This window comes from Harpia harpyja, chromosome Z (genome assembly GCF_026419915.1).
Source record: "Harpia harpyja isolate bHarHar1 chromosome Z, bHarHar1 primary haplotype, whole genome shotgun sequence".
NCBI classification, from domain to species: Eukaryota; Metazoa; Chordata; class Aves; order Accipitriformes; family Accipitridae; genus Harpia; species Harpia harpyja.
In genome coordinates, this window is record NC_068969.1 from 61,844,218 (window position 1) to 61,857,275 (window position 13,058).

Here is a 13,058-nt window from a genome sequence, read left to right on the forward strand (position 1 = left end):
AATAATCAATGCCAAATAATGAAGGAGAGGCCTGAGTTAAAAGGATAGTTATCTATTTTAAATCCCCCTCTCTGACCTTGTTTCAAAATCCCCCCCCCCCGTTATTGCTCCGAAATGGTTTTCCAATTTGTGACCTTGCTGGCACTTCACACAGCCAGGAAAACCTGTGCTCAACACCAGTTTCACTTTTGTTGACAATCAGTTTCTTTTCCCCACAGTTCATTTTGTCATCCAGCATTTGCACTTAGCCTTTTGTACATTTGCAGCACCTTCTCATATGCTATGTGCAACATGCTTAAGAAAAAATCATATTTAAATCAAAATGTGTCAACAGAAAAAAAGATGAGGCCAGGAGTGCTGGAATCTACAACATTAAGTCTGGCAATAACTTGCTCAGAAGGTCAGACTAGAAGCCTGACACACATAAAAAAACCTTACCCAGTAATTTCTGCATTCATCCCATAGCTTTTGGTTGAACTATAGCGTATCTTTCAAAAAAGATACCAATCCTCTTCTCAGATGCTGTGAGTGACAGAAATCCTCCACATGCCCCGGCAAGTCCTTCTTCTGCATCACTGCCTTCACTTTTAGAATCAGTGCCTTTTAACTAACCCCACCAGTGCACTGGCAGCTCCATTCATCCCCTAGAGCTCCCACAGAGAATAAACCCTTTACAGTGCACTTTATACCTCTGTATCTCCAGTCCACCCCTTCCAAGAACATGTCCAATTAGGAGCTTTCATGTTTTCAGGTTCACTTTTCAAAAGCTTAGCTAATTTCTCCAAAAGTAACTTCTCTTGAGATAATTGGGACAGTGCTGGAAAGCTGATATGACTCACTGCAGAAGTAGAGCAGAGGGCAGAAATAAGAAGGAGGCTCTGGCTACCCTGGAACACCAGTTTTTACAGGTCATATTGTTCCCACTGGAGGGGGGAAGTTCTGCAAGGGAAGTTTCTCTTCTGTTCTTGCAACGGGAGATTCTGCCCTTGGAAGCAGCCTGCTGGAAAATTTTTCTAATACCACCTTCTCTCTGAGGGTCTGTCAAATCCTACCAGTAACACACCTACCTGAAACATGCAGGTCTGGCACAGTAGCACAACTGATATCTTCCCTGATGCCCTTCATCCCCATATCCTCCCTGTGGAAACAGCTCCTGCCACAGAGCTGGCTGCACAGGACCAGTGGGACAGCAATATGCATGCTACCTAAAAAGACCCCCCATCTTTCTGTCCCCTCTGCAACAGATGTATCAACAATGCACAGTGCCCTCCAGGAAACCCATTTTCACAGAGGGAAAGGAATCTTTTTGCACACTAAAAAACAGGGCAAGAGACAGGCTTGTGTTACCTATATGTTATTCTTATCTCTAGAATGGCCATATGTCAGGAAACAGGGTGGTTTGAAGAAGGAAGTTAGACTGAGCATCAGGAGACTTGGTTTCTGTGCTGGGATCAGATTCTGATCTGGTGTGACCTTGGACATGCACAGACTGTAGGCAATAGGATCTTGCTCTCAAACTGAGCTTGTTCTACAGAGAGGAATTTGAAGGATACAGATTTCAGCTAGACCTCAAAGGACTGTTATGATACAAACAACACCAGTTTATTTGGTGCAGTTCAAGGCTACGTGCAAAAATGTATTCACAGAATAATGGGCCCTGTTTCATTTACTGGCATCCGTTCCAAATATAATGCAATAACTGAGAGCAGTTTTCAGTGCTGTTTCATATACAGGTGCAACATAACATTGACAGAACAACCCCTTTTTTCTCCTTTCTAAGTCCAGTGAACTTCCCCAAAGGAAAACTGAAGAGTCTGTCACTGTAGAAGCCAACAATCCTGCTAAAACTTCACATCACATACACACACAAAGCCTCCCAATATTGGATGTAAAATTTAACTCTTCTGGCAGTAGTGGCAGTGGGAACAACCTCTATCAATCACCTCTGCAACTGGATGTTACCAGGGAGTCTGTTTAGTCATCTCAAGTATGCATTCATGCTTCTGTAACTGTCTTCAAAGGGATTAACCATTAGCCATAGGACATGGCATGTGGTTGACTCAGGGTTGAAATGAAAGCTGTTAATGCAGGAGAAAGGCATTGAGCAACGCTCAGCCTGAGTCCGAGTCTGAATGCCAAGACCAAACAGCCTGACCTGGATTCCCCCTGCTTACAGAGGTGGAAGGACCATCGGTTCATAAAATCTGAGAAAGAGATGCACAGAGGGAATGAGGAAAGGCTCCGAAGCGAACTGTTACAATTGGATTAACATCTCTCTCTTCCTCCCTGACCTGTGAAGCCTGTGGGCTCCTTGTCAGAGCTAGGAGTCGTCAAATGGCCCACAGTGAACAACCTACATAAGATGGTCAATTTCTCCCCAGATCTAGTGCTCCCACAGAAAATTACACAACCAGAAATGCAAAAACAGGCACTAGTATTCTGTGCACAAATAAAACATTAGCAGTTACTCCAGACAGGAGGTTATGTTAAAGATCCCTATACGTCCCTTATGAAGTACCTTGCTTTATTTTCCTTTTATTGTTTTTTCTCCATTAACAGAAACAGAACAGATGGGAAGGACAGGAGGAAGGACAGATGGATGGAAAGGAAGAAGAGAAAAAAGGAGGAAAAGGAGGGAGGGAGAAAGGGAGAGAAAGCAGCAAGGATGGAGAAAAGAAGGGAGGGAGGAAGAAAAGGACAGAGGAAGGAAAGGATAGAGAGAGAGGCAAAAAAGAAGGACAGCAGGACAGATGGATGGAAAGGGGGACGGGAGGAAAGAAGGGAGGGAAGAAAAGAAGAAGGAAAGGAGGAAGGAGGGGAAGAAGAAAGGGAGGGAGTGTGGAAGGAAAGGAAGGAAGGAAAGAATGAAGGAAAAGAGGAGAAAAGCATGCCCTCACAGCTTCTCTACCAGTTCTCCTGCACATCCACACACCTGCACAACTTCAGAGCCCCCCACCCCCCTTCATTTTCAGGAGACTGCTTTCCAAGTTGCCATCCTCTCGTCACCCTCCGATACGGGTGAAGTACCCACGGAGACAAAGGACTGAGAAAACACCCCCGTCAGTCTCCCACGCGGATCAGCCCAAAGCCTCGCAGCTCTAGGGCAACGGGCAGCTGCCACCCCACCGTCCCCGTCCAGAGCCCGAGGAGGGAAAGGTGCGGGGGGCCGGAGCTCCTCCCCCGCCCCAACCCCGGTCCCCGTACCTGCCGCGGGGCCGCGAGCAGCAGCGCGCTCCCGCCGCACCCTCTCGCGGCCGGCAGCGGGAGCGGCACCCCTCTTCAAGCCCCGCTTCCTTTCCCTTCAGGTCACCAACGGATATTTTTTTCCTTTCACTGTTATTGTGATTATTTTCATTATTTTTAAGGCAACACGTCCACAGACGCCTCCGTGAGCATCACCGGCAAGCACCGCAGTCCTGACATGGCTCCTCTCTCAGCTGTGCCCCTGCTGCAGCTGCCTGTAGCTCCGGCACTGACACGGTAGCTCTTCAAATGCAAGCCTTTCACTCTAAATTTTCTCGGGCTGGAACAAGACCTCCCCCCCGCCTCCCGCCGACCCCAGGACTCCGTGTATTTGAGGGAGCAACTGAGGGTTAACTGAAACACCTCAAGCACATTCAAGCAGTTCTTTGTAGAGCGAGAATGACTCACACAAAGTATTGACACTTGGTTTGTTTCCTTGTATCATAACGGAACATGATAAAGTATCAGTACTGTTAAAGGCACATTCACTCTTGTTACTTTTGGAATGTTAACAAAACACTGATTTGGTAAGAATTCATAGCATTTCCAGAGCTTCTGACACCCTGCGACACTATTGTTCTTCACTGTTTTGCTCTTGGTTATAAGTACCTGTCTCAAAGGACTATCAGAAGCTCACAAATAGATTAAAAGGGGGAGGTGGAGGAAGGGAGATGCTTGGAAGAAAGTTTTATACAGTTCAGCACTGAGCTGGCCTTACCTTCAGAATAACAAATTGCCACTTAGGTGCCTAAAGTAGAATCTGTTGTCAAAGATGCTCGGTAGCTCCTCTGTGATTTTTGTGGCTAGACATTCATGAACTGGGCACCCAAAAGCTTTTCTTGAAAACCCAGTGACTTTGATTCAGTAGATGAGATGAAAAGTGAGCTGCCCCAAATAGTGAGTGCTGAAGTCTTCTGAAAAATCAACTGCATAGGATTCTTTCTTTTTTTTACTTATGAGAGCTGTTTCAAACTGTTTCACTCTTTTTTTTTTTTTTTTTCAGTTAGTGCCTTTCCAGAAATCCAAGAAGAGAAGCCCACAATTGCAAATAGACAAACTCAGATTTGAGTGTCATCTCACAAGCTTTGCCAGGGATTAATGTTTTAAAATCCTTGCATAGCTTAGCAGATCTTGGCATTTCTATACCCAAGATAAAAATTTATTCAGCCTTCCCCAGCTATCAATATTTGCACAAAGTTCAGAACAGTTTCTGGATTTATTTCACAGGGGGAATGTCTTTCTATACACATGCAGTACTTACTGGACAACTGCACTGGTATGTCCTCACAATTTTATTTGCATTCCCACGGCTACAGTCAAGTAGTACTTCTAGTGTTAAGTCAAAAAATGTTGAATGGTCACTAATCTCATTTATTCACAAAACATGAACACACTCACATGCTTTTTAAAGGATTCATTCTCAAAATTGCTCTGAAGATTGTGCGGAATGTTTGGAGCATTCGGGCACTGCACACAGGTGGAGAGGCTTTCCTCCCAGAAAAATGTACAGGCATACCAGCAGCGCATAAATATTTTGGCCTGGAAACACCAGAAGTTGTCACTCCTTCTAAGCAATGGTTTTCCTCTACAATTGGACAAGTTTTACCAGAAATCACAGCTCTCATTCCATCTCCAAGGCTTTTCTTGTCTTCAATTCATGCCAAAATACTGACCTCTCTTCTGACCTTTCTTTATGAATGTTAAGTATCAATTTAAACCTAGCAAGCCTCTAATCTTCCCAACCAAGCCCTGACCTGCAACTTGGTCTTTCATATGATCAAAACCATTTCTTCCTCTGTCCACCAAGCCTGCTACCAGGATGCAGTCAAAAGTGATGCTCAGTCACACTCATCTCATCTGAACTTTGTGCTATTTATTTTGTCATGTAGTCTCAAAGTTCTGGCATTTTACCTAAGTCTAAATTGAATTTCTCACCAGGAGGTACTTATTTTCTATGTCAATGACTGCAACCACCCTTCTCTGGGCTCTCCAAGTGCAGATGTGTTCAGAACAATGCTGCTGAGGTCACCTCACTGAAATGATGATTGGGACCCATCTTTGCTACTCTTCACTCTTCCACCACCAACTTTGTCTTTCTGCACCAGAGTCTTGCAGAGCTTCCTACCACTGCTACTGAACTATAGTGGCTGACATAACCCATAGCCACAGACTTTACTGCTCTGACAGCACTGTCAGTCATTGCACACATCAAGGTGTCTCTCTCAGAAACACTCCATGTCTTCTCATGCTTTGTCCTTTCAAGCCCAGCAGCCTCTCCCTCATCTTGTCTGCTAAGCAGAAACCACCTGAAAACTCACATTTCCTGAGATGTCCAGAAACACTTGGCAAAGGCGCTGGGCAACCGATATGCTGGTGCACCACCTAATTTACCAAAACACAGCTCTTTCACAGACGGATTCTTCCTGGGCTGATTCCTTTCTCTCAGTTCAGTAGCACTACTTTACGTGGTCCAACACTAAGTTGGGCTAGGCAGAAGGTTCAAGGACTGACACTGGGCCCAGTCCCAGCCTCCCTGCTCCTGCTATAACAGCACCCCGAGTCAGGAGCAGTGCCTCTGTGAGGGGAAGGTCTGGAGACCTTGCTTCACAACCTCAGCTTCCCTGCATTAGGTTCCTCTGCCCAGGCTGGATGTATTTTCAGTGTGCTGGTGATGCCCTAGGAAGACCAGATTTGTTGAGCCTCTCTGCATGCTCAGCTGGCACAGCAGTTCAGTGAAATCACTCAGAGAAAAGCTGTAAGCTTCTGTCCATTTGCAATACTCTGTCCTCAGTTTTCCACCCCCTGTATTTATCATGGTCCAGAGTACCCTGCTAAAGGAAGATACAATCACTCTGGACTTGACACAAACCAGACAGCATCAGTTTGTTCAAGACTGCTTGAAGTGAGGGGGGGAAATGTTCTTCTACATAATTTTAGTGACAAAGAAACAACAGCGACATGGACCTTCCCAAACTTTTGTAACAGAGCCCAGATTTCACACAGGCAATGAAAACATGAAGATGGTTTTTTTCTGTGTTACCACTGTGCAGCTGAGCAGAGGAGGCCAAACCTGCTCAGGTTTTTTTCCCAATAACTCTATAACTTTATTCTCCAACAGTAATTCTGGAGTTCCCAGGTAAGTTGTGACAGAATACAGTAAAGAAACATTTTCTCATACACTTTTTTTCCAAATAATAAAGCCAATTCTCAACCTGGTGACAAGTTACCAATAAGTCAATGCTTCCAGACCCAAGATTGAAGGGATATGTGATATACTTTGACAGCCAAAAGCAAACTAAGCTGAGAGAAGCTATGATCATAAAAAACAGCACTAAACAAAAAAATCAAGATCTGCTAAGGACTCCTATGCTAGTGCACAGACCTTAAAACTGATGACCAGCTGCAAGCTGCCATTTTTCATATGGAAGGAAGACCACGAGCAGATGCAAACTACTGACAGAGGAGAACACAGCAGAGAAGATGACAATTCCTGACATAATTCAAGAAAGCAGGTAACTAAAAAGCAAAACTGTTTCATGACCTCTCAGACTGCACATCCTAAACACACCAACTGATCATCAGATACAACCACAAAACTGTATTAGCAAAAAGGAGAAATCATGGTCCCACGAAAGTCAGAGGCCTTCATACCATCCCTAGTAAGTACTGTTAATCAACATGTGTAGCCAGTCATTAACTCAAGCTCTAATATGCTTGAAGAGAGAGAATAAAAGCCCATTGCATGAAATGTGAAACTGCTCTCTTGCTACATTTCACATTAACCAATCTTTCCACTCTTTCTCTTCTAAAATATCAGCTCTTGTTCTAAGTCCCCCCCACAAGAAAATATTCTTAAGTAACAGATTAGACAAAATTTGTAAGTGTAACATTGCCAACGTGACATTATTTGATTGTGAGTGAAGTGTACACTGATGTCTTATGCTGTGTTTCATTCTCCTATTAGATAACATACCTGCAAACAGTACATGGATTAGCTACACATGTGAATTACCCTGCCACATACACTCATCTTGGAAGAAGTGGGATTTTAATTACATAAGATAGAAGAATGCTCAGTTCTTGCCCATACAGGAAACTTTTGACTAGTAATGTCAGGCATGGATGAAGGCAGTACTCTTTCATACCGACAAAAACATACTGGCACTTTGGAGAACTGAGGTAAGCACTTGCCAGAAAAATGGACTTTTTCTGGTTCCAACACTGACATGTTTTGGCTTAGTAGGGACATGAGCCCTCTGGAGTTTTAGCAGAGCCTTAAGAGCTAGGTATGATCTGAACCCTGCTTTGGTGAACCTCCATCTAGACTTGCCACCTTTCAGATTTTCAGATAAAACTCTCACCATGGCAGACATGATCAGACCACAGCACCAGAAGCGGGAACTAAATACACATGGTTACCTAAACTTTAGGTGATACATATTGCGTAGATCCTCGAGACTGTTACTCTGGCTCCCCCCACCAGAGAAAGAAGACCATCTTCCCAAAAACCTCGGCCTAGTTCAGAGTCAACTTGGTTGGATTACTCAAAAAATATCCCCTCTGGTTCACAGCTCCTTCCCCTGCTCCCTCAGCACTGGCACAAGTGCCCAGCCCAAGGCACATGGAGCCTCCCGTGCCCTGCGCAAATGCTCACCCCAGCTTCCTGGGACTGCCCCAGCTTCCCTAGTGCAGCAACCCTGCTCCACTGGAGACAGAAAACTGTCCACAGAGCAGGAAAATGAAAGCTCTCCTACAAGAATGGAATACTAGAGGACTCAGAAACTCAGAAAACATGTGTCTCCTTTACACTTCCTTAACAGAGCTTTCTTGTCACAAATCCTCCAACATGTCACTGTCCTCCTGTTTTCTGTCAACCACAAAAACAAACAAAAAAACCCCCAAACACTTCAAACAGCCCAGCTATCATGGGTAAGATTACCAGAGGTTTTAATGTTCCAAGAGACAGTTTGTTTTAGCAGGAGATGCTCACAATGCTTGCATAGTGTAACAGCAAGCAGCATTACAAAAACCCGGGGGGGGGGGGTGTCAAAAGGAGAGTTTGTCTCTAGCTTGGCGTAACAAGGGAAACCTCACCTGCTGTACCTGAAACTCATTTACACCCACTGCTGACCAGAAGCTGGGTGAGCAGTGTCTCCAAGAGACACAAAGAAGAGGATGCATTGGGCAGTGCTAGTTTGTAAAGATTATTAGCCCAAAGGGATACCTGCTGCTGCTGAATCACACACATCCTCCTTGAGGGCTGATGATTAAAATCTATAGCAGCATCGTGTTGGCCATGATGCACTAAGCAAAGTTAACATAGGTATATTTAGGAAGTTTTACCCTTTTTGGCTTTTTGTTTATGTGGCTGTTTAGAGGGGAAAAAACCCAAAGCAAAAAAAAAAAGCTCAAATCAGGCAACTGACTGCTTTTCATATACTTCTTTTAAAACAACTTGCCTACAAACAACAAAGAATTCAAAGAAACAGATAAACTAACCAGCAAGTCCAGTTACACACTGCTGTTGCAAAAAGCTAAGTGCATCTGTATGTGCCACTAGGCTTTCTGATAAACTAGGTGGCATACCTCTAGGAAAAGCATCATGTGCTCATATGTGTTCGTACAGCACTAGGAGTCTTGATCTTGATCGGGGTGTTTGGCTGATAGAAATAAGTAACTATAGCGAGGGATGCAGCGTGCTCAGCTGCAACCCTACCTTTGGGTCGATCCACAGAGTCCTGCCTCTGTGGACACCTACAAAGGATGAGGGTGTCACTGGCACGAATACTTGCGCTTGATACTGGGGAGGCATAAGAGAAACAACCCGTGCTGCTAAGCGAGCAAAAAGTCCTCTCTAATCATCCCTGAGTAAACAGCTGCAAGTTTAGACAAAATACCCCACACGAAAGTTTGCCATCTCTTCAATTCAGCTAAGCGATTCTGGGGAAAGGAAGGGACAGAAAACGTGTTTTGTAGTAGGAGAGAGAGCCCCTCGACCTCCAAAAGGGGGGGGGGGGGGGGGGAGAAAAAAGCAACTGCTGGCCGAGAGCCGCTCAGGGTTTCGGGGCCGGTGGGAGGGAGGGCGGCAGACCGGCCCGCGGTCGGACAGCCGAGGGGCTCTCGCCGCCGCCGCCGCCGCTCCGCGGGGCCGGGCAGCTCGGCGAGCAGCCGCCGCCGCGGGGCGCGCAACTCCGCCGGGCCGGGCCGGGCAGGCGGCGGCGGGGGGCGCCGGGGATGCGCCCGCTGCCTGCGGCCCCACGGGTGCGGGAAAAGCGCGGTGGGTCCGCGCGGGGCGCCCCCGCACCTGCCGACCGGCTTACCTGTGGCGGACCCGGGCGCCTCGCCCTCCTCCGGCGGAGCCGGCTTCTTGCCGGGCCCTTTGCCTTTCCTCCCCTTCCTGCCGTTGCCGTCTTTTTTCTTCTCGGCCACCCCAGCTCCGGCCAGCACCGCGCTCCCCGCCGCCGCCGCCATCCCCGCAGCCGCCCCCTCCGCCGCTGCCGCTGTCGGCTCCCGGAGCGCCCGAGGCTCCAGCATCGCTCTTGCCCGCCGCCGCCGCCTGGGACTTGGAGCAGCGAGTTCCTTGGAAGTTTTTGGAAACTCCTCTCCGGGCTTTTTTTTTTCCCTTCACCCCCCTCCCTCCTCCTCCTCCTCCTCCTCCTCCCCCCTCCCTTTTTTTTCCCTCCTTTTCCCTTTCTTTCCTAATAATAATAATAATAATAATAATAATAATAATAAACTCCAGCCAACATACACACCCCCTCGGCACACGCCTTACTAATGCCCGCCCCGGGCACCGCACGCTTGCTCTCGGGAGGAGCCTGCACGGACCCAGGGTGTGGGGCAGCCCCGGCCCCGGCCCCGGGGAGGGCGCAGACACCGCGGCCCCGGCGGGGCGGGGCGGGGCGGGGCGGGGCGGGCAGGGCAGGGCAGGGCGGGGCGGGGCGGGCGTCGCAGCCGGGTGCCGCCCCGCCGATCGGCAAAGCCTGCGGCTGGTCGCGAAGGCGGGTGGCTCCGCCACCAGACGACCTGCGGGCACGCCGTGGGGGAGAGGCGCGGGGCCTCTCCCGGGGGCTGCGGGGTGGTCTCCGGCGCGGGGTCGCGGGTTGGGGAAAGCTAGAGGCGGGTGCGGCTGCAGTGGCTCCTCAGGGTGCTTGCGTGCTGCCACTTCGGCACCTGCTTAAACTGCGGCTTCCTGCGGGGTTACCGGCAGTGCCGCCCCCCCGGCGGTGGCCGATGCTCAAGGGAAGGGGGATTCGCAAGGCTATAGCGTCCACTCCCGCACCTGGTGCTTTGCAAGGGGACCGTGCCCCCGGGGAGGTCGCACTTACAGTCCGTGTTCCCAGTGTGGGTCCGTTCCTACTCTTGCATCCCCTCATGGGGCTGATCCCAGAACCACCGGTTCTCACAACCGAGAGTTGGTCAGGTGAAGCCTTGCTGCAGTTCATAGATAAAACTGCACCCGACAGAGTCATACCCGAGACAGCTTTAAAGAAGCCGGTAACAGTGTAGATACACCAAAGTGAACTCCACCGTCACCCAGAAAACTTCAAGAATCTGTGTATATAGTTGCTCAGCCATATTCCCTGCTGGTGCAGATAACCATTATCTGTAGGAGATGCACTTACACCCTTAGGTGGGAAGCATAGTACTCTGAGAAGTTACAGAAAAGATCTGCACAAACTATTTAAATCTCACAAAGGAAGGTTTTCCCTGTATGCTTGGAAAGGCCATGCAACGTGGAAAACCAGGTAGGATCAGAACCCAGAACTAGGATAGTTACTTTGCAGTTCTTAGTGATTCCTCCTTTTCTTGAGGAGATTATTCTGCATGTTCCTTAGGCTGCAAAAAAACATTTACAATGATCACCATGCACGAAAGATGCTATAGAATTGTTTTTCAGTATTGTTTGATTGAAAACATTCAAAAAATCTTCCTGAGTCAGGCCCAAAAAAGACAAAACACTCCAAACCCAACATATACTGAGTTACTCATCTTCTGTGGCTGAAAGTTTTAGGGCTCAATTTTAGGGTTCAATTTTTTCAAGATACTCTTCTGGAGCAAGAGGCTTTTGAAAAAAGGAGTGGTTAACCAGTGATACTTGGTTTTCAGCATTTGGACTTTGAAACATACAGAAAAAAACCCGATGCTCGTGTAAGTTCTGTCTCTATGGTAAAATTAGAGGAGTGAACAACATCGACTGCAAAACAATAAGGCAAAAAAATAGAGTTCCTAAGTGGCCTGGCGATACAGCACCAGTGAACAATCAAACCATGGGGAAAATAAAATAAAGGACACGGGCACAATTATTGACACAAAAAGTTACAGAAGATGCCTGCTGCAGGACGCATTTGAGCAACATTTCGGATTTCTTGATACACGTCGTTATGACATCCTTTCTCAAATGTGCTGAACCGAAAATGAGTGAATAAGCCCCAGGCGGGGTGGGGAGAGAAAGCAAAACTCACGGAAGAGCAGCTGGAGATGGGGAGATATTACTGGCGGCAGTAGCTGGGTTTTTCCTTAAGGGGTCACTACTCAGCAAGGAGGGAGCGCACTCCGGCAAAATGTAAGGGACTGTGTTGGGTAACAAAGTGTACTTTCAAACAATCTCGAGATGACCTCGTTTTCTGTACTCTGCAAAATCTAAATGCTCAAGGTAAACATTACCTTCATGCCGTGTTTATCAGTGTTAGAACGTCATTCCAGGGAGTTATCAGCATCGAGGCACCGTGAGCAGGACACAGGATGGACCCCCACCAAAGACTCCTTCTTTTTGAGGGTGCGATACTGTGAGAAGACCCCAGGAGCCCGAGGATGCATTCAAACTGAAAGCCTAAAAATGAAACGTCTGATTCCTGACACCCTGGCACCTTCTCTGTCAGAAAAGTGAAATTTCTTGGGAAAACATACCAGAAGTCTGCCCCAGAAATAAGCCTATTATTCCCAGAAGGAAGACTGTCATTCATTTTAGACAATGTGTCATGGATCTGCAGTGGAAGGGTGTGATTTACTCCTGTATACACTGATGAGAAAGAAGCAGGTACTGCTTATAGCATGTAAGACTGTCTCTCCTCCTCTGCTGTTGCCAGCTGTGAGGTGCTTCAGCAGAGTGGGTAGCAGCTGATTTAACACCATGTTAAAACAGCTGTTTCCCCCCCTCAGTTGCAGTAGTGTGGTACAGAGTGGGCTTGTCAGACACAGGTCTGAAAATGCATAACGTACAACAACTTTTTGAGCTGCTACAGCACAGTTCAACCCACTGATCTCAAAGCACTTTATCAGTTTCCACATCGAAAGGCCACTTTGGACTTCTTGAAATACAGGGATGCAACAATTTACATCATTTCAGTGGAGTGGGAACCATAGCTCAGACATGTTGTACAATTTCATAAAAATTACAGTTACTTGGGGAACAGAAGTCAAACTTTCATGTGCATCGTAGGACAGGTAGAGGAGAGCTGCCCGCTTGTCACCAGCACACAGGTAGAGACTATGTATCAAACTTTTACACATTCATCTCCTTGCTCTCTCCACGTCAACTTCTTCAGCACAAAAGTTAAGCTCTGCCTATGCCCAAGCTCATCTAGCTGTTGATAGTCAGCTACTCTGGACCTCTGCACTTTGTGCCACTATTTACATCACGCAAAGTGAATGCAGAACACTGCTAAGTCTAATTTTCCCCTCATATAAACATCTCTGCAAAACGCAATGCAGGGCAAAAGAGACAGATCAGTAAACAAAAATAAATAAAAAGCGCTCCAGTGTAACAAACAATTGAATAAAACTTCAACAATCTGATTTTCTTTTGCTTCTAG

The 13,058-nt window shown here is 47.2% G+C and overlaps 1 protein-coding gene across 6 annotated transcripts in view; it reads right to left on the reverse strand.

Moving 5' to 3' along the window:
- Positions 1–9,815, reverse strand: part of NRG1 (neuregulin 1) — a 184,996-nt gene extending 175,181 nt beyond the window's left edge. For 4 of the 6 annotated variants that reach the window (XM_052778033.1, XM_052778031.1, XM_052778030.1 and 1 more), the window contains exon 1: positions 9,564–9,792. In XM_052778033.1, coding sequence (XP_052633993.1) covers positions 9,564–9,777 — 214 coding nt within the window. In that variant the 5' untranslated portion in view covers positions 9,778–9,792. Of the gene's footprint in view, positions 1–9,563 lie in introns of all 6 variants that reach the window. The other 2 variants (XM_052778032.1, XM_052778037.1) reach the window with 2 other exon arrangements.
- Positions 9,816–13,058: the final 3,243 nt, after the last annotated feature.